The sequence below is a fragment of the Notothenia coriiceps genome, unplaced genomic scaffold (genome assembly GCF_000735185.1).
Source record: "Notothenia coriiceps isolate Sejong01 unplaced genomic scaffold, NC01 NC01_scaffold00032154, whole genome shotgun sequence".
Classification (NCBI taxonomy): domain Eukaryota; kingdom Metazoa; phylum Chordata; class Actinopteri; order Perciformes; family Nototheniidae; genus Notothenia; species Notothenia coriiceps.
This window is the reverse complement of record NW_011364855.1, coordinates 33,461-60,105: the sequence shown is the minus strand read 5'-3', so window position 1 is coordinate 60,105 and position 26,645 is coordinate 33,461. Positions and strand designations below refer to the sequence as shown.

Here is a 26,645-nt window from a genome sequence, read left to right as displayed (position 1 = left end):
GCGCGTCAGGACCGGCTGACCCGAGCCATAGGTGACCCGAGTAGTTAAGGAGTATCTGGTAGTTTCACAAGAGAATATAAATGAGTAACAGAAAGACAGGTGTTGCAAGAGGGTGTAAAGGCTTTCACTAGAGTCCTCCGGTCTTGCTGGATAAAGAAGGACGAACGGAGATATTACTAGGTTAAGTCTTACCGTCTACGGTTAGTATGTTGAAGTCTGTCGTTGTATACGTATTGATGCTGTATGTTTGGGTGTGTAAACGCGTGAACAAAATCTGCCGAAATATTTCACACAACTTACGCGAGTTTAAAACTTATGACAAAGTTGGACGCTGGACAGTCCTTAGCTTGCTTACCGTCCCCGTGTAACTTAGTGGAACCTACAACACCGCACGCAGAAGGCCCGCACCCGCACACCCACTCCCAGCCCAGACCTGCCCGTTGCGTCACACACCCTAGTAGGTAAGTCCTTATTACTATTCAGTACACGACCCAGAGAGCCTGAAGTGGTAAAAGTGCACTAAACTTCTCACCGACCGAAAGCCTGCCATGGATAACAGTGCACTAAAACTTCGTTCGACAGCATCAAGTGACACAGAAGATAAAAACATGTATCCATAATCAGGCCCAACTTCGAAGGCAAGCAGTCCGAAGTACAGTTTGACGGTAGTGATGACAGGTTTGGAGTTTGGTCAGTGTGAGTTTGAGGTGATACCGGTTCTGGTTTCTCGCAGTTTCCTGTGGGTCTTCGTTGTTTAACGATCCTGGAACGTGGTCCACGACGCACATTTCTGACGTTAAGACGTTGGAATCCATACGTACGAAACAAGCAACTTCTATAGGTTGAGCAGCAGCACACCAAAAAATACGATTATCAATGCTTACCTTCTGTATGTCTGGTGACTAATTAAAAAGAGGGACAAGACTGACACCCGAAGAGATCGCGTATAAGAGTGGGGCAGCCCCAGTTATATAGCTAGTGATTTAGCCCCTCGTTTGTGAGGGTCTTGAACACGATGGTGTGCCGCCCTCAAGGACTCAGATATACTGACGATCTACTCGACCCTGAGTTTCATTAGTATTATCCACTGGTAGTCATTTGGTGAGCGGTCCCTGCGTTGTAGGACAATCACAAGGATCATGCAAAGGGGAAGACGAATTCGCGTCATGTCACAGGTCCGGGTACGACTCTCAGAAGATCTCTCGTAAAATCTACTAGAGTACTTCTAGTAAACACCAACTCATATAGAGTAACGCAGTCTACTTTGGTTGTATCGATGAAAAACCATTTTTACTAGTTGATCTACAAGAACCTACAGCTACTAACTTCTTACGAACTCCAGACGTAAGGTTATTTGATGGGACATCAGGATGACAACTATTCGAAATAAACCCCCACCTTTGGTAGTACGAAACCCCACGACAAAACAGAACGTTTCCTCGGTCCTGCATAAAGAACTGAGCAACTATTTCCTTTTCTACTTACCCCCGGTACCAATAGCAACTTAAAACTACTGTTGGAGAGAAGGTATTCGTTCCCGTAACTTCTCATTTGAACACACCCGACCCAGAAAAGGCGTACTGTCCATACAGGGCTGGTGTGTGGCGCCCCCCGAGCCCACACCGATACAACTGCTTACCGGACCGCGGTTCTGCCGTGCGACACGCGGCCTCACGGATGGTCGAGAGGTTCAGAGTTGGGGTAATCTTGTCAGAACACGTCGTCGTCCGTCATTCAAAAATTGGGATAACGGACCACTAAACTAAATATTAGCACAACCTCTGGGAGGCGCATAGTGAACACCTGCAAAAACCCCACCCCAAAGGGGTATACCCAGTAGAAAGAGGTGAAAAGTAAACGTTATTGAAGCAACCAACACAACACGTTTACCGGACTAAAAAACAATGATTCCGATAAAGGCTAAGATAAAAAACCCATTAAGAAGAGTTAAAGAATAACAGATTAGCAAGACAATTAAGACATAGACACATTGTTAGTAAGCCAGAAATAAGCCGTGTAGAAAATTAATATCAGCTAAGCTCTGTTTAAAAGGGTGACGTTTATGAAACTTTTTTGTATAATAATTTTTTCGCAAAAAAGTGTTGACGAAAACCAAAGGTTAGAAATTTCCGTTGAAGGCGCGGATTATCTCTTCTATATGGTTACTATTACATCAATAAAGTCAAAAGTCCTAAAATTGGGCAAATTTAGACAGGTACAAGCTTTTGGGTACTATTGGCGGCACAACAAAAGTACTCACACCTTTTGCTCTCTTTTATCAATAAAGGTTTTGTATAGTCATAGAAGACCACTAGAGACATGAAAAAAAAAATATTGGTCAGAACCATACAAGTTCTACTCGTAACCCAAAAAGGTGTTTAGGTCTAACGTCGTTTTTCCGACATCCGCACTAGCTAATCAGTCACAGCCTGCTTCATAATTCACCAGGTGAAGGTCGCTCTGACAGAGATTTATCACATTCTTGTCTGAATTGCATAAAACAAATGTGAAACACCCAATTGTAGAAAGTTAGTTGAGGCTCTTTTCAAGTTGGACTGATGATGGTGTGTCGATATAAATACACTGTTTTAATAATCTTTGGTTAAGTACGCAGTCACCAATTGGGCCAACCCTTGCCGTCCACCCTTTTGCTCGCCCTAACGCCACCACACCCATCTCTTCAACGTACAAAAGTGATCGAGTACTCTAATACGCCAACAGATGCTCTCTTGTACGTTTTTTTCAAACAGGTGCCATTAATACAGTTAACGAGTGGAGGACAGAGGAGGCTCTTAAAGAAGAAGTTACAGGTCTGTGAGAGCCAGAAATCTTGTTTGTTTGTAGGGGACCAAATACTTATTTTCCACCATAATTTGCAAATAAATTCTTTAAAAATCAGACAATGTGATGTTCTTTCTCATTTTGTCTCTCATAGTTGAGGTATACCTAGGATGAAAATTACAGGCCTCTCTCATCTTTTTAAGTGGGAGAACTTGCACAATTGGTGGCTGACTAAATACTTTTTTGCCCCACTGTATAATAGTTAATATCCTACGTTCTTATATTTAATGTATTTATTATATTTCTTTTGTTCACACATTGTCTGACCTGCTGGATTTTTTTCACTTGTTTATAAAGAGAAAATAAAAGATGAAAACAGCTTCACTGACATCATCTGCTGGGCTATGGCCAGAAGAGCAGCTGGGTGCACCCAAAGACCAGGGTGTGGTTAACTATTCAATGTCAATGTAACATTAACAAACCATTAATTGATACAGCTTCTTTTTCGTTTAACTACAACATTACCACTGTTTAATTAGGTTCAATGTTGTACACTTTTTTAGCTGAAAACTTCAGACGAGCGAACTTACTTCCACTTCATATCCTGCAGCATGGGCACAGCAGGCACCATGGACGAAGTGCCGATCGTGCCAAACCAATATGACCCTGTCTTTTTTATAGCATATAAGTAAATTTAAGTAGTTTGGACAAGAATAATTATGATCTAAATGAAGGTATAAACGTTGTAGATGTTTAGTCTTACCTTCCTGGGTGGAAGCGTATGGATGCAGAACAGCAATGCGTTTCTTCCTCTTTTCAGACTCACTGCACAAAGTGTTCATTATCACCATCCAGTGACTACAGCCAGAACTACATGTATGTCTCATATTTAGGTTTAATTTACTTAACAGTGTGAAATATAAACGAGTGCGCGTGTTTTTAAGAAGTGTGGATTTTAATTGCTGGGTTCAACGTGTACTGGTAGTGGTAGGATACATACATCCTTAAGTTTACCTCTGCAGGTGAACACGGCAACAACAGGGTTAAATCCTGGAAACAAACACGTGAAGGAGGGGCGTGTTTGTGTTGAGTAAAGAAGCCGGAAATCAGCAATAACTTCCGATCATTATAGACAATAATCCCAGAGAATGCGTCTCAGGTTTCAAGATATTTTCTATAGCAGTGAGTTAGTCATTGGAAATACAAATATTGCATCTTAGGCTATAAACGTACATTATATCAAATAAAGTAATATTTTGTAATGTTCTGTTGTAGTGATTTTAATGGTTATATAAGACATTTTATTTTGCAAAATCAAGTGCATTAGGTTTAGTTATTATATATTCACATTATTGGCAAAGTTGTGCTTTATTGAGCTTTGCAAAAAGTCAGATACAATAATACTTTTATATAACTTGTTTTGATGTCTAGTTCTACGAACATGTTATAACAAACAGCACTATGTGTCCCTATACTTTCTAAAAATAAAAACTCTTAATAACACAAAAATAACCCATTAGAAATAACGAATACTGGAAGGAGAAGAATGTAATTTGCTTTAGTAAAATTAGGAATTCTTTAAAAATGTTCACGGTATTGGCGGCAGAAACCCTGTGTTTTATTTTGTAGGGTGGGTATCCCAGGTTTCCGGTTTTAGGTTTATGCAACTGGCCTACAGGACAGGCTGTGTTATCAAACTGAGTCCTGCGGGTATGTCACGCTCTTCTTATTTCGGGTTTATACTTATTCCAGTTTCGTGTGTTTTCGAGTGTTTTGTACAAAAATGCTCGCTAATTTAGATTAATATTGTCAGGCTAACATTAGCACATTAAAGCTGACAGGCAGACAAAGCTACCAGCTAGCTCAGGTATCAGAACAAAGTGTACTGGAAGCTCAATTACCCTGTTTCATCTAAATGTAACCGTTTGTCATGATTGATGTGCAAAGAGCAGCAACCTGTAGCCGGTGGTGTAGCTAAACAAAAAAAATTAAGTTAGTTTAATGTACTTATAATTATGTATAAAAACAACTTGTATTGGGTTAACACACCCCCATGAAAAAAGCATAAAGTGAATGACAAGTTTGAAGGGTTGGCACTAGAGCTGTGATATGTCGTTAAAGTCTTTACATATATGTCCTTAACCAAAGTTATTTCACTCCCCTCTTCCCCTGTAGTTGTCATAGTCAGATCACGTGTGGACAGATGAGGGGAAGCTGCTGACAGCATCATTTTCAATGGGAGCACACTGAAAGGTAAAGAAAGGAAAACTCTCTATATCAATGTTAAACCCATTTCCCACCAACAGTATTTATCCTCGTTCTGAAATTTACTTTATCAACATGGTTGAGTTGACAAACAGTCCATATCATTATTTCATCAACACACTGCAGCCATCCTGTTTAATGGCTCTGTGTTGAAGCCACATTTTCTCACCGATATTTACACTGTGCTATGATCCAGGATTATGTCCAAGTTTAATGTGACAAAAGTGAAATCTACCTCCTATACAAATACATATTTATGTGGTAACTGCTTAACAATATAAAGAAAAAATATCTGCCATTTTTAAGCTCACTGCTTTCAGTGTTTTTTGGCCCTTAAGAGCCATTTTTCTTAATGAATGTTAACTTCCGAGTTATAAAACATCACATCATCTCCTCAACACGAGTAGAGTTTAAAGTTTGAATTATCAAAGTCCAACATTGATAAACTTGAAAGTCTGCCAACTAAGTATTTTTAATTTTGGTTTTAAGTAACTCCCTGCTTCACTGCTCTGTGTATCATTTGTTGACATCTGTCCTCTGTGCACAGGTCTTCAGTGTAGAACCTCAGACATTTCCCATCATGCAACTGGAGGCTAAGCTGCGTCTATGTCAGAGTTGTCTTTGGTGCTACAAGAGCGGGCTGCGTCTGCTCTCCCAGAGCTATGCTCACAGGTAGACTTTGTGTATAGTATATTTACATGTATATAGAACATATAGTATGTATAGTATATGTGTATAGGAGAGTTAGGCAGCATTTAGTCTCTATAGTCCTCTCCAATCATCTGTTAACACCTTTAAATACAATCTTAAACATATGTTTTACTTATCATTCTCTTAGTCTTAATTCACTAAAGCATATTTTAAAATGTTACCCAACATCTTTTACTGTGGTATGTTGATTGTATTGTTGTAATTGCACTGTTTTGTAAAGTGTTTTTTATTGTTACATTTGACAACTTGTGCTGTATAAATGAATACAGTTTAACATGCCTTTGTGTCTGTTTTGTTGAATCAGAACCACTGAAACAGTTTAGTGATTGTATTTGGTTGGTTATGAGTTTTTGCTTTCTCAACCCCAGAAAAGCTGTGAACTACTACGATCTACTCGACGTCAAATCTGATGCCTCCTTGGAGGAAATAAAAAATGCATTTTTCAACAAATCTAAAAAGGTAAGGTCCTCATTTGTTAACAAGCTCTTCATTAGAGAACATTTCCAGCCACATGAGGGCAGCCTTTCCACAGACTAACTTTTATTCAAACTGTTCCCACAGAAAGCTTCCTAACTGTTTGTTTTCATGTTATTGGTTCCAGTGTAAATAAGGATGTGCATGTGTATTTACCTTGTGGCTCTGTCATAATTGAGCATAGAGATAAGTTCACCATTAGACAAAAAAAGCATGGTTGAATACATTTGTTTAGCAGAAAAAAGTGTGTGTCTAAAATGCAAGTAAACATGTTCAGATGTGTAAATGTCTGCATGTGTGAGAATATATCCCTGGCTTAATGTTTGGTTTGGTCCCTGGACCTCATTACTGTAACGCTCTCCTTGCAGCTGCACCCAGACAGCGACCTCTCCAACCCGGCGCTGCACGGCCAGTTTGTGGAGCTGAGCGAAGCGTACCGAGTGCTGAGCAAAGGGCCGAGCAGGAAGGAGTATGACTTCAAAATCAGGCATACGTACAGTGGAGGCCAGGCCTTCAGATCCACTGCCAGCTACACCAGCTACACCAGCTACAAAGCAAGGTGGAGACACACACAACCTGCCAGTTAGTACTTGCTAATGAGTCTCACGTCACCTGACCTTCTTCCTCACTCTCTATCAATGTTAATGTGAGGGGAAAAGTTTGGATGATGTCCTTTTTTCAGGTTTTCAATGTCATTTAGTTTAACTTTCAAAATAAGGCCCTGTGGTGTATTATTTATTTGCTGTCATGCTCTCATAGTACAGTCTAATATTGTAAAGACTGAATAACTGAGACCTTGTGTGTTGCAGCAACACTGAAGACTACATCATTTTACTTTCTAACAGAAGGAAAACATCCCCTGCAACCATTTACCTGAAATAATGATTTATTTCAAAACAAATTCTGATGCGAGAGGTTTTGTTCAACTTTGTGCACAACACTAGAAACAAGGCATCACATGTTCTCTGTTTACAAGGCATTAACCAGTCTTCAGCTAATTATGATTTTGGGTTGCTGTTTTTTTTGTTGTTCTTTTATACCTGGTTTAAATCCTAGAGTTTCTCAATCGCAAAACCAAATGGAACGATTTGAATTAGAAAAAGTTTCTTGTTCACGACATTTTAATGGAAGTGGACTACTTAAATGTCCCCTCCTGTGTTTCATCAATATATTATAGGTCTCAGATAGATACAAAACATGTCTCCGAAGTGTTTGGCTTGAAATACCAAACAGATCATGCATTGCAGCATCCCATAATCCCCTCTGTTTCAGCCTTGTTTCAAAAGTGCTGATTCTCTGTCTTTTACTTTAGATGAAAATAAGGAGCCACTCCCCTCGCCCCTCTGAGAGATATTTGGTTAAAAAGAACACAATGGTGCTCTAGGAGGAGATTCAGGTGATAAGGTGGGGGGGGGGGGGGTACCTGGTTGGTATTGGCTAATGTTACACAAGCCAAAAAAACATTATGACATCACAAAGTGGGCCAAAATCTGATCAGCTCATTTTCAGACAGGTTCTTTATAGAAATGGATCAGGACCAAAAAGAGAGAGAATCTTTGTTCCTGAAACTTCAGAGTCTCTTTACACAGAGGGGACACATGTTGATGTAGAAGAGACATGAAAAAGTGGATTTTGCATTATAGGTGACCTTTAAGTGTCCCCCACACTTGTCTTCTTAACACTTTAGTTCAGACTGTTTTTACAGTTCTACAACCTGTCCTATCTCCTGTTCAATCATGATTATTTTTCAACTTCTCATCCTTCAGCGCGGAACAGCAGGATAACTTTCGTTACTGGAACCAGTTCCGTCAGGCTCGAGCACAGGAGACACCGGGAGAGGAGTGGCAGAAGAGGAGGAGGAAGAACTTCCAGCTGGTGGGATACTGCTTACTCACCATGCTGTTCGGCATTGGAGTCCACGTGATCTTCTTCAGGTACACAACCAGCACATGATAGAGACACTTTACAAATATCAATGTAAGCAAGATTTAAATGATGTGACATTGGACCTAATTCACCAACTGTTCCTCAGAAAATAATTATTCGTTTTCTAATGTTTTTTGTTTTCTAATGTATGATAAGAACTGAATCTAAGCACACTAAAAAGCCTTGTTTCACACATTTGGTCACTGACATGTTTGTAAAAAAAATATTTGTTATTGCATTTTCTTCAATTGTACAGTTTCTAAATTACATTAATATTTGTATCATTTATTTACAACATTAATTGTTATTTTTACTGTATTATGGTATTTTAAAATAATAAAACACAACACTTCAATACTTGACAAGTAATAGGATCCCATGCATCATTTTTAGTTGTGTTTGTTTTATTTTATATCCACTCCTGCCACTGCGTAATATAACAGCTGATTTGGCGTTAAATAGAGGGTTTTTTAAAGTTTGTAATCCGGTGCTTCGCCCACTTTACACCTTTGTTCGGGCATTCTTGACTTAATTCTCTCAGCCCCTCTTTTCAGTGTCTGTGTGCACACGACCCTCTGGTCTCATGCCCTTTTATGGGTATTGGCGTTTACCTATGCTAACTAGGATCAACTGGCATGCGCTTTTCAATTAATGAGGACAATGGGATCCATCATCATAAGGACACAGGGACACAATTCAGAGGTGTAAGCACTTGGGAAGTAATTATTAAATGAGGCCCAATATTCAAACTAGACCCTTCACACTGCAGTCCATCTCATTTCCTGAGTTTTTCTTTGCTCCACATTCACATCCAGATGAATGGGATTGTTTGTGGACATGTGTCTGTGCCTTGTGTGTTGGAACTCATTGTATTTGTTGTACTTGTTCTCACACAATGACTGTGTCTCTTCTGCTTCTGGTGATTCACTTCTTTGTGATCTGAAGAGATGTTATAACAGCTGTACAAACTCATAAAGACAATAAAAGCGTACAAAGGGCCCGCTGAGCGAAGAGTTCTTAGGTTAAGCAAAGGTCTTCTGCAAACGCTGTCTTAAACTCAAGTGTTTCTGCGACTCCTTCAGGAAACTGGAACAAATTCACAATGCCTTCATGGACGAGAAAGATCGAGTCATCAACGACATTTACAATGAATCCAAAGAGAGGGCCAAGTGAGTGCACAAACTATACATTCAACTTGAAACACTTCTGTTTTGTTCTTGTGATGCTTTAAAGTGGAGCGGAGTGTGAACGTGTCTTCTGTGGGGTCTTTTCAGGGTCAACGGATTCAAAAAACAGACTGAAATCCTGCGACAGAGACATGCTGAGTTTCTGGAGAAATACAAACTCAGAAAAGATGGAGAGGACAAGTAGGAGAGTCTCCAGCGGTGCTCTGTGATGATGCCAGCAGGTGGTAGGCAGCGGCAGACTGGATGTGGTGCTTTTTTAAGGATTTTTAATTTTTTTCTCTGTGTTTGTCCTCAGTTGTGATGCTGAGGGCTTGAAGAGACACAGATCATGGGGTGTGATGTGGGAGAGTTTAATCTGGTCATTCAGGTGTTTTCTTTTACCCCGAGGCTGAGCTGCACATCGGACTGGAACGGCCCGTTGAACATGTTATACCTCAGTCAGTAAACAGGGGCCAGTCTGTACACAAACCTCTCTCCTGTTTGTCCAAAGGAACTTCAATGAACTGAATTAACTCTCAGGAACATGGTATTTATTATCCTTCTTATTGGTGTGTTATTGGGGCTCACAGATGACGGCGAATTATATCAGATATGAGCGGTTGCTAAGACTATAGTGGAAATCACTGAAAGGTTATCTGAATAATTTGTGTGTGAAATAGGCCTAACATGTAATGCAAATGTGTTATTTGCTGAAAGATTGTCCCATTGATTGAAATCATGAATTGTTTAGCACATGAGGACGCTCCATAATGTTCTCTTAGGTTTGATGGGACAGATCGGGGGGGTTGTTGTGAGGAGCATGAAGTGTACAAAGTCAAACAATTATGGTTTGTCAAGGAACATGGTTTAAATATGCCAAATGTCTGTTGGATCTTTATCATCACAGTCATACTCCTCATTTTTCTCTTGCCCGACCCTGTGTGTTACTGCAGAAATGCAACACCACGCATCATAAAAAGATCCTCCATTTGAAAAGGAGTCAGATCGCTATTATGACTTGAAACCAGGGAGAACAAGTCTTTTACATTTATTCAACTATTGTTGTAATGCGTCTTTAAAACGGCCACTTTTAAAAGGAAAGCAAGTCACAGGATATTTCATCATTAACCACTTCTCCTTACAGTTTTAAATATTAGAGATTGTTTTTCTGTTTTAATCTGCTTTACATACTGTATTCCCTGAAGGGATGTCAGAGGGAAATTATTAAAATACTTTTTCTCATCAATCATTACTTCCCCTTTTTGTTCCGTCTCTTATTCAAATATGCATTGGACAGCAGGCATGTATTTTCATATATTTTCTAACCAATACAAATAGGATTTCTTTTTCTTTTTAAAATTACATTTTTAAAGGTTAATCAACCATTTCAGCAATGTCCTTTTTACATTTAGACTAATTTCCAGAGACTGACAGGGTTTATTCAGACATTCAGATGTAGAGTCATCCTTTAATGAGCAACCACACAAAAGAGTTCTGCTGTTATTTTCCATTATCCCAGCGATATAGATTTGAACTGAAAACTCTAATATGAAATGTGGAGCTGCAGTTGTGACTAACTGAAAGCTGAAATAACATATACAGCAGCACACAGCATGGCTATTTGCATATTTATATTCACTAAATGTCATTTTGGTTATAAGAACTTTGTACACAACATTTGTTGGCTGGGGACATTATGGAAAAGGAGCTTGGTTTCTAGTTGTTTTTAAGAATACTTGCAGACGTAAGGAATTCCAGAAATATTTTATTTATATATACAAAATTGTGTTTTGAGAAGAGATGTTTCTTTTTTCCTCCTCGCTGTTCTTGTCACCGGCGGCCCCTGCCCTGAGACTTCAGCTGGAGATAACAAACTTCTGCACACAGACACCCTCACGCTCATGTGCCGTGTGAGTGCCCTGTCATAACCCAAACACACTTTAATGAGATTCTGGTGTCTGCATGCCTACACACACACACACACACACACACACACACTGCAGAGAAATGACAACCATAAATGTTATGCAGTTTTATTTTACATTTATCTTTAGTTTAAAGAAACAGTCGTTCCCAAAATGAAAATACTTACCTTTCCTTTTTTATTGTCGCACTTTTCTATCAATTCAGATTATATTGGTGTGACTTGGAGATTGTTGAGATATCAGTCAGAGAGATCTCTGCCTTCTCTCTGATCAAATGGAACTATATCGTACTCTGCTTGTGCAGCTCAAAGGGACACAAACTGAAAAGCAATTCTGGCTACACAATGATTTAAATTATTTTAATAATAATACAATACCCCTTCCAAAAAAGCCTTTAGGAGACGATTTGATATTAGTAAATAATAAAGATATTTGAGTATTTTTCTTAAAAGAACAACTATCATACAGCATGGGTTTATGGGCATGGTATTTTGAAGATGCTGCTATCAATCAATTTTTATGGAAATACCAATAACACATCTTTAAAAAATGTTTGTTCCTATATTGTCTTCCTGAACTACACAACGTGCAATTGCAAAATTGCAAACCCAGGGACAAATAAATAGATTTATTGAATTAATAATCATAACTTTAGGAATCAATAGGCCCTTGCAAAAATGCCAGCTAAAACCCCTAATGTTCAGGAATATTAGTGAGTAAATGACCTCGGTGGCAGCTACATCCCTGTCCCCCACTTGCAGGGGGCCCCTGGAGGCCCCCGGACCCCCCCACTCCGGGACCAATAGAGACGCTGCACCTGTATCCAGTGCGCCTGTCCTGTTTGGGAAAAGTTGGCAGTGCAATGGTTACGCTGCGTGCGTCTCAAGGGCAAAGGAAATGAGGAAACCGATCACAACAAGTAATGAAGACTCAGACCTCTCTCTGTGTCTGTGGGCTACCCTGCTGCTCCTGTGTTAGCTGCGCTGCCATGTCAGTGGAGGTTGTCATTCCTGTCATATTTATAAGAGGATAAAAAAACCGGCAAGATGCGCCTGGAGGGGAAACGTCACATTTTCAGAGGGAGCGACAGTGTGGAGAGACTGTGACCGAGCCGGGGAGCGGAATCTGCGGCACTGTCCAGCTCTGCACGGCGGGATAAAGCGTCGGATCTTTACCGGATAAGCGTCCTATAGCTGGATGATGCGTTTTTTTCAGCCACACTCAGGATTCTATGATAGCTCCACGTTTCAGCGGGAATCTGGATGATCCTCTGGTCACGCCACCCGGACCCCCACACCGGCTTTATGGGCTCAGCACCAATAGACTGACCTGGAATAAATAAAAGAAGCATCAATCAAAGTTTGAATAAGTCTCATTTGGGGGGAAATGAAGATTTAAAGGTTATGGTGCCACGATTTGATAGGGTTATTTAATAATTAGGCTACTTAAAAGTCATAGCTTTTCTGTCTGTATTTTTAAAATAAGTGGAGGGAGGGGCAGGCCTACTCCCCTCGTGTTTTACTCATTTAAATAGTATAACAAACTATACTTAAGGAACTGACCTTAGGGGAAATCAAGACGATCATTCAGTTTCAAATGAAACAAGATAAAGTTATTATTTAACATCTGAGGATGCCACCCTTGGTGTCCTTTCAAGGAAGGGAGCCTGGAGAATGAAAGCGGGATTTCTGGGTCTTTAATCGGACAAGCGACCTTCTGTTTTGTTTTTTTTGGATCGGTCCAAAAAATATTTTTGAGTGCCCCTTTGGACTCCTGCACAATGGGGATTATGCTTCAAGTTATTCTAGGAATGTTTCAATTCCTGCTTCTCACCAGAATACCGACGTCCCATGCCAAGGTATGTATCGGCTATATTTGACCCTAAAAGACTTCATGTCTGAGGGTGTCAGCCTGACATCTGTAGTTGATTTCCAGTGTGTGTTGATGTCACTTAATGCACATAAAGTATCCATTTGGTCTGGTGGAAAAAATGTGTAGTTTTAGCTTTTTGAAGTTATCCTCTAGGTCAATGACACCTGTCACGTATGGTCCAGTGACAGCACCATTCACTATAATAATCATGAAGAAGTCTATAAACTTTATAGTGGCATTGTGGTATTTATTGTCTCCTCTATCATATTTCAAAGCCAACTTCTATTGAGACACCCTAACAAAGAGTTTATACGTTGTAATACATAATTTACTGAAGCTTTAGATCAGTGATTCATCATTCAGAATAACGTTTGGGCTGCCAGGTTATGGAAAATTGTGCTTTTTTTTGCTAGCATCAGGAAGGCAGGGCATTTGGACAGGATTACATTTACTACCCCTTCAATGGGGAATCTCACACATTTTGGGAAATTAATCGATTTTCAATTGTTTTACATTACACCCACTTGACTGTTATTACCCCCATATTACTCATTGATTAAATCCTAATACAGCCCTGTTACAACGTTATTACACCCATATTATACCCCTGTTACACCCATGTTAAGCTGTTATTACCCCTTTACTACACTGTTGTTAGACCCATAATACACCCATGTAACACCAATATTACACCGTAATTACAACATTGTTACACCCATATTTCATATTTATACACCCCTGTTACACCATTATTACACCCATATTATACCCATGTTACACTGTTATAACACCTATATTACACTATTATTAGACCCATATTACACTTATGTCACACCCATGTGACACCCCTATTACACTGTTACTACACTGCTATTAGTCCCATATTACACCCCTATTGCACTATTATTAAACACATATTACACATGGACACAGCTTGTCAATTGACTGTATCCCCCCTACGATACATACACCATTTAAGGGTTAAGAGTTAGTATGTTTTGAATGTCATTTAATTGATAAGTAAGTTGTCAAAGTAATATTTCAACTTAATACACTTTTTAATTATATACTTTCCTGCTACCACTGGTTGCCTAGCAACTGGTCACTGGTCAGACTCTGAAATAGCCCCAAACAATTATATACAATGTGTTGTGAATGAGCTGCAGAGGTGCTACAAGGTGGATTTAAAAAAAGATTTGTACCAGTGAGTCTAGCTGTTTCCAGTATTTATGCTAACTTCGCTATACTTTGCTGCAAGCTATCGCTTTATGTACTTCTGACATTACTGAACACACATGAAAGTGGTTTGGATCTTATTTTCCAAATCTAGAAAATCGAAAAATGTTACTTCCTGAAATGTTAAACTTTTCCTATTTGTTAGTCAGAGTAATCACTGGAATCGTTCGCGAACGTAACATCACTATTGCCTTATACAATACTTAAAAGATTCCTCCAAAATATAATTTGTTTGTAATTCATTTGGAAAATTGACTTGATTAATTCATGGACTTGGCTAATGATCTAACTCTTAAGCCATGTACTACATTTTATAAAACATTTTTTTTAAAAGGCGCTTCATTGACAATTCTTTATCTCTTTATTTTATTCCTGCTTAGTATTTACCATTGATAATACTGAGATGGTCCACACACAGCAAAAGGCACACACACATGGAGAGACCTACGTACATGTGCAGGTTCTTTATTTATGTCTGGAGGCTGGTATCAGGAACAGGCAGTGCTCGGCAGGGGTGTGGGATCCAGCCCTGAATTGTTTTGCTGTATGTTTTAGTGATACATCATCATAGACGCTACATAATACACAGCAGCGTGACTCCTCACCTGCTCACAGCTTCTGTCGCTCACTCAAGTCTCTATGCTTTCATGATGTCTGCTTTTCTGACACATTATTTGGAAAAGAGGTCATCTCTTTTCTCCTGTAGTGATGAAGCTTAGTGTGGGGCTGGCACATGGTGTGTATTGTAGGAAATGCACACACACATACACACTTGGCTCATCCTTACAGTGTGCTCTGGGAGAGGCTTTAGGACTTGTTAGACAAAAGACAGACAGCAAAACCAGTGTAGATGGCACTGGGCTGGCACTCAGGAGTGTGTGTGTGTGTGTGTGTGTGTGTGTGTGTGTGTGTGTGTGTGTGTGTGTGTGTGTGTGTGTGTGTGTGTGTGTGTGTGTGTGTGTGTGTGTGTGTGTGTGTGTGTGTGTGTGTGTGTGTATATGTGTGTGTGTAAAACGGAGAAAAAAGTAAAGCCGCTTTTCAATACATGGACTATTCTTAAATCTTTGCTGTTATTTGCAAAATGTGGACCTTAACCGTTATATAATGAAACTGTTTATGTAAAGGGTCACAAGCCAATCAAGTTGGAAACCACTGGTTTAATATTAAACTATACCACTCAACAGTTTGTTTAAAAATCACACGGAAAAGGAACTACTTACACTTTTCATCCCATTATAGAGAAATTACTGAAAATAAGAGAAATAGCTTTTTCTTGAAGTAATATTCAAGTACCTCAAAATTGTACTTAGAAGGTTCCCTGATGATACTTAAACTGTATTTGAGTGTAAACTGCATGGGGGCAACATAAAAGTCCAATAAAGAAATGAATAATATATTGGATTCCTAATACTGACAGAAAACATAATCTGTGCTACAAAAGCTGCTGTCAGCGTTCTCCCTTTATCTCATTTTATAAAATAGTAATGGGCTCGTCCACTCCCAGCCACAAACTGACTGTAACAGTTCATTGTTGAGAAATCCAGTGGCAGATACTCTCGCTGTCTACCACTGCGGGGCTACTGTAAAGTCTTTCATTCTCCATTATCAGGAGATAGACTACTTGAGGGCAAAGGTAGCTGGTACAACTTGTTCAAATCCAGCAGCTCCCACCCTCTGACACTCATGTTGTCAGAAATATGTTTGGATTTTTGTCCCATATATTTGTTCAGTTACCTGCTAAAATAGACCAATGGAACCCAATGGACCCCATCCCTTTAGAAATGGTAAAACATTTGGAATGTTCATTTAGTAGTCATACTACTGTGGAACTGCTGTTACCCTCCTACATGTTATCCTGCGTATCAAAGTTCAGAGTTTAAAATTCCTGTCAGGTACCACCATGCATTATTGAGCGTGTAATATTCAGGTGGCAGCTGTGAAACTTTGTGGTGTTCATTAACAGGAAACGCTTTGATCTGGTGATATGCACCCACAGGCTTTCACAACAATGGCAAACAGGACATTGCCGACAAAAGCTTAAAAGTAAATGTACTGTTATATGATGGTTGAAGGGGCCCAAAATGATAATTTTATTTGATTTCATATTTGTATTTTGTTCCTCTACCGTGACATTTTCCCATGCTTTAATGTTCAAAAAGCAATTTTTCTCATACTATCTTTGCTGTAACACCCCTTTTTACCCTCTGTCTGAAACCAGAGCCCAGTCTGCTCTGATTGGTTAGCTGGCCATCTCTGTTATTATGACTGGTCAACAGCTTAGAGATATCCCACCCCACGTATTGTGTTGGATCGCCAATAGTAGCACCATTGTAACATAGAGATGTCACTTTGTTATGGAAATAAATAAAGAAGTCCAATGGAGGCATTTCAGGCAGAGTAAACTCCCTCTGGAGGGAACTTTGCGATTTTAGCCTTTGCAGAACATTTACATGCACAAAAACCTTTATAACATTCTACAGGAGAGAGAAAGCCCCCCAAACCATAATAGGGCCCCTTTAATTCAGAAAACAAATCTTTAATATTCATCAATGCAGATATATTTTATTAAATCCACTATACGGAGCCCTTAAGGGGACATGGTGGGGGGAATAGGGATTGGACAGAGGGCAGCTGTAGCAACTTAAATTCAGCCAATGCATACCCTCACAGTGCTGGGTCTAACCTATAACTGCAGCAATAGAAAATGTGTTGGCAAGTTATTTCTTGTCCTATATGTATGGTCTGATTCATCAAATTCAGTGCTCAAACGTTTGTGCAAGTTCTTTTGGGATATGGAAAAAGTTTTCAGAGACAATGCAAGTATTTATCTTTTTTTTAAGACATCTATTTTGCCCCCTATTTCTATATGTTAGAGGCTCTTTCTGGATGTCCTACAAAAATACAAATTGACTCACCTTTGACTGAATACTAGACATATTTTTTCAAAAGATTTTGCTGAACTGGAATTACACCACTAGTCATGACTCCAAAGTGCAAGGCTGAATGCTATCTATCAGGTCAACTCGACCGGGAAACCTTAAACTAAACTTGATTAAACATTACATTTATTTCTCCCTCCAGCTCGCTCACTGGCGGCCTGCAGACTCCCCAAAATCCAGGGAAGGTCGAGAAGGTATGCTCCAGGTTTCATAAATAACCCTGAATTACCTCTTGGAGCTGAGAGAGAAATAAATAATGGATGTATTGATTTATCTCCACCAGTGCGCCGGTGGTTGGAGGTTTATTCGCGGAGTGGCTGTGAGCCTCGAGACACCCTGGTGGAGGTTTGGCGGGAGTTACCGGGGGAGACGCACCATCTCTTCGTCCCATCCTGTGTATCGGTGAGGCGTTGTGGTGGGTGCTGTTCTGACGAGGCCCTGGAGTGTGTTCCCTCCCTCACACACACAATCACCATGGAGGTATACACACACACACACTCATACTAAATCCTTGCCTGCTCCTGTGTAGATTAATAATGTTTCGAGCCAGGGGGGTCAAACTCATTTTAGTTCAGGGGCCACATACAGCCAGATTTGATTTGATTCTACATTCATTTCCACATCTGTGTAGTAATTCTGACCACCTGAACTGACACACCACCATACAAAATAAAATTAAGGTAATGATATCTCTCTGCCTTGTAAATGTATAAAATGTATACTTACAAAATATATACAAGTTGCGACAATTGTAGTTAATATCTTTATGCGGTGAGATGATGTTTTAATATCTTCTGATCTGTGTGCAGCTGATGAGAACCTCCTTTATGAAACATGAGCTTGTCGAGCTGCCGTTCGTAGAGCACAGTCAGTGTGAGTGCAGGTAATAAAACATACTCACAGATGCATGGTATACCTGTCCTTTGTTGACTTCACTACACCTTAATACTCACATTGTCTCTTTTATCTACATGCAGATTAAAAGTACAAGTCCAGCCAACACCTACTACAAGGTAACACCTTTTTCCTTCTTAGTTTAATATCTCCTTGTCTGTTCCTGTTTAATTGTGAGTGGGTGAGCTTATTCTGAAATGTGATGTTCCTTCATCATCGCTAATGACTTTATAAAACCCATGTCCGCTAATGATGCTCTTATTATTCCGCTGATGATCTTTGATGAGGAGGAGGTATAGGAGGGTTTCAGTGAAAAACTGTTCTGATTAATCTCAATTGAATCGCTAAATGGCGTTAGTGTTAAACAAGGTAACATAAGGCTTCAATCTCTAGTTTTAAACATTTTGTTATTCCTCCAAAAAAAGGTCCAACATCCGAGGCTAATACAGATAACATAAAACATAAAACTGACCTGGTTTAATTCAGATTAAAGATTGTGAAGAATCATGATCTGATTCAAATCACATTTTCAAAATGCTTAATGGGTAGTTTGTACAGGAGTCGGTGCACTAAACTTGAGAGCAAGTTCAGACCTAGCTCGTAGAATATGAAGAGGAGCCAGTTAGCAGATGGTTTCCCATCTTAGTGACGAAGCATTTGTGAAAGGTAATACTGTTATTTTCCAGTAAAGGCTTTATAGATTGAAAAGATAACAGTGAGTAACCAACCCTATCATATAAAATACAATGATGTGCCCGAGCCCTGGTATAATCTCACGGCAAAGAGATAAGCAAGTATGACGTGTCTGCAGGCTGATTTGAAAGAATCAGGTTTGTTGTCAGTGGACTAAAACACGGTTGAAAACTGTAATTATTCATGACTTTAGGTCAACATATACTGAAAGTAAAGAATCTGCTGCTCAGGCGGTACACACCGTGCTGTTCAGGTTGTGTTGAGGTCTGCGACGGACAGCTTGAGACAGTGAAAGGAACATTTCTGTTGGATCCCTGATGTTTGTTTGTGTACCTCATACTGGCAGGTCCAACCTCACAATCATATGATTGCATCTTTAATGTTTATGTCTTCCTACTTCCTGTTAGGATGCGGACATAAATAAAGGATTCCAATGTATGTGTGTGTATGTGTGCATATGCATTTTTCTTTGGTCTGTTCAGGTTTCCTGTGTCTCTTTTTTGTTTGCCATATCTACGCATGTAGATTCTCCATGTGTTGGTATTAATGTGCATGAACATTTTTATTTTGTTTTTGGAAGAACATTTAAATCTGTGTGTTTATGTGTATGTGTGTGTGTGTGTGTGTGTGTGTGTGTGTGTGTGTGTGTGTGTGTGTGTGTGTGTGTGTGTGTGTGTGTTCGGTGTGCTCCTCGGTGAGTTAGCATCTGTGTGACTCTCTCCCTGCATCCCCTGGGACGGCCCGCATCCTGTTGTCACCATAGTGATGATTTTATCTCCCCTGCCATGTGCTCTCTCTCAGACTGACGGAGCAGAGTCACGCATCCATGATATTATATTAGAGCCTAAAGACAACAGCACCAGCAGCACACTCAGTTTATCCTGCCAGAGCAGAGCTGGTAAACACATCATTTGATTAATATAGTTTATAGCAGAGTGGATTAAAGAGACAGGGAACTTAAAACAAAACTAAGTGCAGATTCATTTTTCTATTGAAGGCACCAGCATGCAACAGATTTGGATATGGTCAGAGCTAAGACATAGCCAAAACACCTACATCTACCAGGGCTGCAACTAACAATTGTTTTTAATAATCAATCAATCTCCTGATTATTTTATAGATTAATCAAATAATAGTTTTATTTACAAAATGTCAGAAAAAAACGTACAAAAAGTCATACAAGTGCGAGGTTTTGTTTTTAAATGTCTTGTTTTATCAGTCATAAACTCATATATATTGACTTATATGATATAAAACACAGAATGAGAGTAAACCTCTTCGCCTCCAATAGGTGTCTGAAAATATAACTCCTAAACATTTAATGTATTTGTTTTGTTTGTCTGATGTACCCAGGCCTCGCCTGAAGCCGACAAGAACAGACAAGAAAAGGGAGAGAGGAAAGTCCAGACAGAAGACCAGTGGAGCCATCAGAGCCGTGTAAGTTCAATATTCAGTTGCTTTAATCAGGAACGAGCCCTAAACTGATGTGTGTTACCCCTGTTAGTCAGTATTTTCTTGATACTGCCAGTTGCCTTGTGAATGTTTGGATTAGAACAGAAAATATGTTATCTGGTCAACATAATTACTGAAGGACAATTTGTTTAACAGCCACAGCAGTCAAGGTCCCCCACACACACGCACACACAAACACACACACAAACACACCTACAAAGCTACACAGACACCTACAGCCCTGGGACTTGGGGGTGTTAAACAAAACATGGTATATATTATGGTGATCAGTTGTGTTATATATTAAATAATGCATGACTCTGGCTGCTAAAATGGTCCGTTATGATCATTCAAGGACAATTAAAACATTTTGTAATAATTACATTAAACTGTTACATTGTGATCAGAGAGGAACAGGTGAGTTTGGTTGTGTCCCCCAGGATTCCCATGATTCAATCTCAAGCAGTAAGGGAATAGAGTTTGCTCTTTTTAATATGCTTCCCGTTCACTTTGCTGTCTATCATTTCCGGCCTCCGGGGTGCAAGAGGTGACTCGGTTTGGGTGTGATGTCCCTCAGCTCCCATCCATCACTCAGAACAGGCTTTATTCAGACTCTGGCAGGGGTGAAATCTGTGTAATTTGCTCCCAAATGCCACCTCCTCTGTCCATGCCAGCGGCAGGCGTGGTCATCGGGGTCTGAACAAAGATGGCCCCTCTCTGCCTCATTAAGTAACTTCATTAAAGCCTCCAGCCTCCTGAGGCAGAACCAGCTCCAGTTAATGGACCAACTGACGCAGGCAACTTTCTCATACTCAGTGAGTGCAGAGCGTATAGAGGGGAAACTGAAGTGACTATAGCCATGGAAACGTACAGAAACACAGACTGACAGAGAGAGCAGAAAGTTTGCCGCAAAGGAAACAGTATCCCACATTAGTCACACATCTCCCACACACACTACATTGTTTATTTCAGTCTGGCACAGAGTGTTAAAATAAGCCTTGCATTTCCTTTTTAGCCATAATATCGACGTGGTGTGGGATCAATAGCAAAACAGGAAAAAAGATCCTGTGTTGATATGTCAGTCCGTCAGTGGAGGGATTGTCAGACATTCATGGTTCCCCCAGATAAAGACTTCAGACTTGGATGATGGACTGAATTTTAAATGGACTGCATTTTATTTAGCGGCTTTCTAGTTTACCGACCAATCAAAGCGCTTCACAACACATGCCAACTTTTACCCCTTTCACACACTCATTCACACATTGATGGCAGAGGCTGCCATGCTAGGTGCCAACCTGCTCATCAGGAGCAGTTAGAGGTCACTGTCTTGCTCAAGGACACCAGCAACAAACCAGTGACTCTTTGGACAATAGACAACACTCTGCCTCCTGAGCCAGGCCGTCCCCTGTCATTTCCTGTGGTGCCACCACATGGTACACATTTGCGGTCTTAATATTACAAATAATTATTGGATAAATTCTCTTCAAATCTGACTTTCATGCCCCCTTATAGATTCATTTAAAACCCCTTAAATTAACTATTGTTTAAGTAGAAAAAGCTTTTCTGGCAATCAGCTAGACCAGAAATAAGCCTCACCTCGTCAGTTGCCGGCCACATTTTGGGATTAAATACTGACAGCCATATAAAGGTTTGGTTAATGTTTGCACGATGCATCTGCAGACAAATTACACACCAGATAGATGTCTTACGATCCCCTAAAGTTAGGCACGACATGAGGTAAATACCTGCATGGCGGTATATACTTGTGAATCAATAAATGAAGAAATTATTCTGAACTACACTGTTCTTAAACCTCTCTTTTCTCTGTCCAGGTCCCATGCTCCTCCAACTCTTCCTCCCCCATCTTCTCCTCCTCCTCCATCCCCTCCTCCCATCAGCTTCTCTCCCTCTCCCTCACCTTCTCCAAGGCCTAGTTGCCGCCCCTGCAGAGGGAGGAAGTGGGCGCTTGATGTGACGTCCTGTCAGTGCCGCTGCACCATCAGAGCTGAGAGCTGCACCCGGAAAAACCGGAGCCTCAACACTCGTCGCTGCAGGTCAGTCCACAAGCAAACTTTTTCTTTTTATGGATTTTTCTTTTCAACAACATGAAACTTTAACAAACGCTCCAAAAAAATAATTCTTAGGTGTAAATTCTGCTAGTTGGAAAGTTGATCCGTTGCTTTTTGTTTAATGGAGTGAGAAACTTTGTTAGGAGTAGCTGTATCTCAAGTGGTGTGATGACCCATGTCAAGATGTCATTGAACATGACACTGAACCCCAAATTGCTCCCAAAGTGGGCATGTTTGATAGAATAGACTTCATGCTTCTTCTCTTATTGTTTGTTGTTGCAGGTGTGATGCCATGAGGACTTGACGTGTCCTATCACTGTCTTTTCACCTCCTTCTTTACACCAACCCTTGTTGATTCATTCCCCACTCTCCGCATCAGTGCCATGGAGCATACAGACGCTTGGACATCAAATAACCTTGGGCTGAAGGAAATATTAGTGGGAGCACACACAAAAACCTGATGTAGCACTCTTAGTTAACCAACAAGTGCAGCATAACGACCTGAATTTTAGATCTAGTGTGTGTGTGTGTGTGTGTGTGTGTGTGTGTGTGTGTGTGTGTGTGTGTGTGTGTGTGTGTGTGTGTGTGTGTGTGTGTGTGTGTGTGTGTGTGCAGCCAAAAATCTCACCACCTCTCACCTGCTTCTGTGGCAAAGCTTCTCTCAGTCCACATGCGTGTGCAGACATGTAAAGTCACCATACACATCCCATGACTTGAGGGATGAGTGGCAGCCTAATGGCGTGGATTTCATACAAATTCTTTCTTGGTGGAAACAATCACACAAGCTACTCATATGCTGTGGTTTGGATTTCCTTTACGACCTCCAATGGAACATATACATTTAAGAGAGCAGGGAAAAACACGACTGATGGAAAGAAAAAAATGGATGTGAAGTGGACGAGTCTTACACAGGTGTCCTACATGTTGAGGTGTTTGCAGTAAAACTGCAAATGGAAATGGATTCCAGGGTGAAGTCAGGCCGTTTTTTGTGCAGAGGATTTGACAGAAAGGCAACTAATTTTAGATGGACACGTCCACACATACCAAAGGGACACAGGACATACGCATGAACTGGCGCCCCAGTGTGCACGGACCCATAGTTGAGCTGAATGCTGGCATGGAGAGTGTCTGTGTGGTCTCTCCACTGAAAGACCCAGATGGGATATCCCTGCAGCCGTTCTCTCTCATTCAAAGCGTATGACCACGGGCTGGCTCTCCAAGCTGCTTTCCGGCATTTGTTTAATTTGGGCCCTTTGTCTCCATCTTCCCTCGGCTCCTCTGTTGAAAGCAGCCGCTTTGCCTCTCTTTGCCTCTCTTTTAGGCAGTGAGGAGAATGACAATAATGAGGCCTGGCGGCTGTCCACTGCTTCACACTGACATTCACACTTATAATACCAGGAACATAGACAACACTGCAAATGCAGACACACACAACCTGACTCTCTTTGTGCTATAGCAGGCACACATTCATATTTACAAACATGCTATGTGGATTGACCATTTAAGCATAAGCATTTGTGTGCAAAAATAGTTGTTTGTATGTCTTCATTTAATATTGTATTATTTGCCTCATGTTTTATATTTTATTATAATTCTGTCAAGTTGATTGAAAAGATATTCTATATTGCAGAATGTGTGTCTTTGTTTTGTTTGTTCATCTTTAATCCGTCTGGATAAAGAGTCACGCTGGGTGGCCAGCTATGTATACATTCAGCATTTAAACCGATACCCAAATGTATTGAATTTAAACAGACAGGGCTCACAAGGGCAACAAATGGAAGACTATATACATTATAATGTGTAATTCAAACAATCGGCGGGGCAGTTTTACCCACAGTGCCACACAGAAACCAACAAATAACCGTTCCCAGTGCAGTGAAAGCAAAACATGGCTGTTTTTGTTGCAACAGAGAGGATGTAAATAGTATTATTCATTTGGAACATAACTTGTTTATATTCTGAGCGAATCTCACGGTTTAACTCCATGTTAGTTCATGACTGCTTGGCCGCTGGGTGGGAGCGGGGATTTGAACTGTGACTGTTTCAGAAAGGACGAGGTCTTGAGCAGCTTGTCAGTCAGTGTGAGGTGCTAAAGCAAGAGCTCAGAGAACCCATTATAGCGGGTCACTGAGTTTAAACCCATTTTTGACACTGATTCAGACCTTTTGTCCTGTGCTAAATCTTTCCTGAGAATATTTTACCAGTGACGTCTTATTTCCAGGACAAACAGTAGCTCTGACACTACATAATTCATGCCGTCCTCCCCCCCTGGGATTCATAAAATCCTGCTGTTGAGACAGTCCAGAGTCTGAATTATTTGTGTGTCAGCCAGCTAGAGAACTTTGTGTCAGTTGCCGGTGTGATAAGCTCTGTATTTATACTCTCCTGAAATTAGAGTCCATTGTTCAGTGTTTGTTATTACTGTCAATCAATGCTTCAATCACTACCTCTATATCACAACATATTAATGACCAAGTATTAGAGCATTGTTGTTACTTTATCTGTGTTATTTCAGACCTCTTTTTATAATTTGTATTTACATTTAGCATAAGCATAGTCTCCAGTGTAGAGATGTGGAGCTGCAGCAGATCTGTAGTGATAATCACTGATTTAGAGGAACCTATAGGAGTTTTCTGTGTGCGTTTTAATAAACTGAAGGGAAACATTTTTCACATGTGGAGAACTGAACAAGTACAGACCAGACACTGTGTGAAACGTGGAACAGAGGACGGTTTCCCAAAGAGTTTGTAGGTTCAAACTATATGATATTTTGAAGTCTTGGCTTCAAAAGAGAAGTTTGACATTTTAGGTAATGAAGCAATTTAGCTTCTTGCAGAGTGTTATGACAAGATTAATACCACTCTCACATGTGTGTACAGAAAATATGAAGCTGGAGACATTAGTTAGCTTAGCTTAGCACAACGACTGGGAACAAAGGGAAACAGCAAGCCTGGCTCTCCCTGGAAGGAACAGATAAAGTCCATGTAGCAGCAGCAGCAGCTCTAAAATATAAGTTAACACCTTAGTCGCTTTTGTTTATTCTGTAAAGTGTGAAAACAACACGTTGCTGTTTTAGCAAGCAACATATTAATAAATTAACTTTAGAGACAGATGTTGCGACTGTTAGACAGAGCCAGGCTAGCTGTTTACCCTAGAGAGATTGCTTTCAACCTTCTCATCTTACTCTCAGCAAGAAAGCAAACAAACATGTTTCACAAATGTTTAAATTATGAATAAGTAATTAATGCATTTGTTTTTATATGACTAATTATTCGATAACATTGTATTTAGTGAACTAATGTTTTGGGAAACCTAAGAGTCTCAGTACAGATTGCACTTGTGTTTAAGATTGTGGAGAACATACTGTACAATAGTCCGTTGGGAAAAAAACTGAAGGAGCAAGTAGACTCCACTAATGTTGACGTGTACGACATATCAGAGACATTAGGGCGAAAAAAGGGGCTGAGATCCCTTTTTGAGGGCCACTGTTCTTATTTCTTTAGACCAAATGTTCTTTATTCAAATGAAAACATTCTTTACAATTAAAGCTGCAAACCCATCAGACAGCATGAAGTTGCTTCCCATCATTTCAACACAACTGTTTAAGATATACAGCTTGGTGGATATATTAATACAACCGAAACATCAGTGTGCACAGTCAACATTACTCTGTAGCGGTAGCTCTGTTCTAGCCTCCAGTGTCTTAGCCTATAGAGACCCCTTACTAAACTATATAACATTTCATAATCTCTAATATGCCGTAGTATGTAGTGCACACTCTAGAGATGTATTTGTAACATTGTTTAAGCTATACTTAAAGAATCTCTTCTCTGCGAATACATTGTACTAATGTAGCCTATGTATAAAGAAAACACTCTTTTTTTGCTGCTACACCATTTGTGCCCTTTTATGATGTCTTTGTAGAAAAAGTGTTATGTTGGATTAGTATATAAATGCCAATTAATCGATTCAATGTCCACATAAAAGTGTATACTGCATCGTCAAATATATTGAAAATGATACCAGGATAAAACCGTGATGTTACAGATGTTAATAAAGGAAATGTCTTATTTTTCGTATAAACTTCTGGTTTTCTTCCTGTCACTGTTTATCCACTCTGGCCTCATGCACGCTCTGACCTCGACTCCCCCCTCTCTTTGTTTTAATCTCTCATTGGATGGTAATGAAAGGCAAACAGTCTCTTTTGATTACAGTGACACCCTGGGAGTTGGGTACAGAGAA

At 40.1% G+C, this 26,645-nt stretch overlaps 3 protein-coding genes across 5 annotated transcripts in view; 2 read left to right on the top strand and 1 right to left on the bottom strand.

The window, feature by feature from the left end:
* nudt22 (nudix (nucleoside diphosphate linked moiety X)-type motif 22) overlaps nucleotides 1-3,681 on the bottom strand; it is a 12,271-nt gene extending 8,590 nt beyond the window's left edge. Inside the window, exons 1-2 of one of the 3 annotated variants that reach the window (XM_010788811.1) lie at nucleotides 3,545-3,681; nucleotides 3,372-3,451 (exon numbers count right to left, since the gene is read on the bottom strand). The gene's annotated coding sequence lies outside the window, so the exon portion shown is untranslated. The remainder of the gene's footprint in view (nucleotides 1-3,371; nucleotides 3,452-3,544) is intronic. The other 2 variants (XM_010788810.1, XM_010788812.1) reach the window with 2 other exon arrangements.
* Nucleotides 3,682-4,392: 711 nt separating this feature from the next.
* dnajc4 (DnaJ (Hsp40) homolog, subfamily C, member 4) lies at nucleotides 4,393-10,569 on the top strand. Its single transcript, XM_010788809.1, has 8 exons — nucleotides 4,393-4,491; nucleotides 4,957-5,034; nucleotides 5,594-5,718; nucleotides 6,126-6,216; nucleotides 6,600-6,790; nucleotides 7,998-8,165; nucleotides 9,240-9,326; nucleotides 9,432-10,569. Exons 3-8 carry the CDS (start codon nucleotides 5,627-5,629, stop codon nucleotides 9,526-9,528), a joined length of 726 nt encoding a protein of 241 aa, XP_010787111.1. The 5' UTR covers nucleotides 4,393-4,491; nucleotides 4,957-5,034; nucleotides 5,594-5,626; the 3' UTR covers nucleotides 9,529-10,569.
* Nucleotides 10,570-12,196: 1,627 nt separating this feature from the next.
* Nucleotides 12,197-26,399, top strand: vegfba (vascular endothelial growth factor Ba). The gene is made up of 8 exons (XM_010788808.1): nucleotides 12,197-13,106; nucleotides 17,438-17,489; nucleotides 17,579-17,775; nucleotides 18,105-18,178; nucleotides 18,273-18,308; nucleotides 20,236-20,319; nucleotides 22,167-22,388; nucleotides 22,686-26,399. The coding sequence occupies exons 1-8, from the start codon at nucleotides 13,029-13,031 to the stop codon at nucleotides 22,705-22,707; spliced, it is 765 nt and encodes a 254-aa protein (XP_010787110.1). The 5' UTR covers nucleotides 12,197-13,028; the 3' UTR covers nucleotides 22,708-26,399.
* Nucleotides 26,400-26,645: the final 246 nt, after the last annotated feature.

Bases quoted from the DNA above. Each gene is read 5' to 3' on its own strand.
- dnajc4 (XM_010788809.1), top strand. From the start codon at position 5,627: ATGCAACTGGAGGCTAAGCTGCGTCTATGTCAGAGTTGTCTTTGGTGC. The intron at 5,719-6,125 runs GTAGACTTTGTG...TCTCAACCCCAG, and splicing joins TCCCAGAGCTATGCTCACAG to AAAAGCTGTGAACTACTACG. The intron at 8,166-9,239 runs GTACACAACCAG...CGACTCCTTCAG, and splicing joins GTCCACGTGATCTTCTTCAG to GAAACTGGAACAAATTCACA.
- vegfba (XM_010788808.1), top strand. From the start codon at position 13,029: ATGGGGATTATGCTTCAAGTTATTCTAGGAATGTTTCAATTCCTGCTT. The intron at 18,309-20,235 runs GTAACACCTTTT...TGATGTACCCAG, and splicing joins CAGCCAACACCTACTACAAG to GCCTCGCCTGAAGCCGACAA. The intron at 20,320-22,166 runs GTAAGTTCAATA...TTCTCTGTCCAG, and splicing joins AGTGGAGCCATCAGAGCCGT to GTCCCATGCTCCTCCAACTC.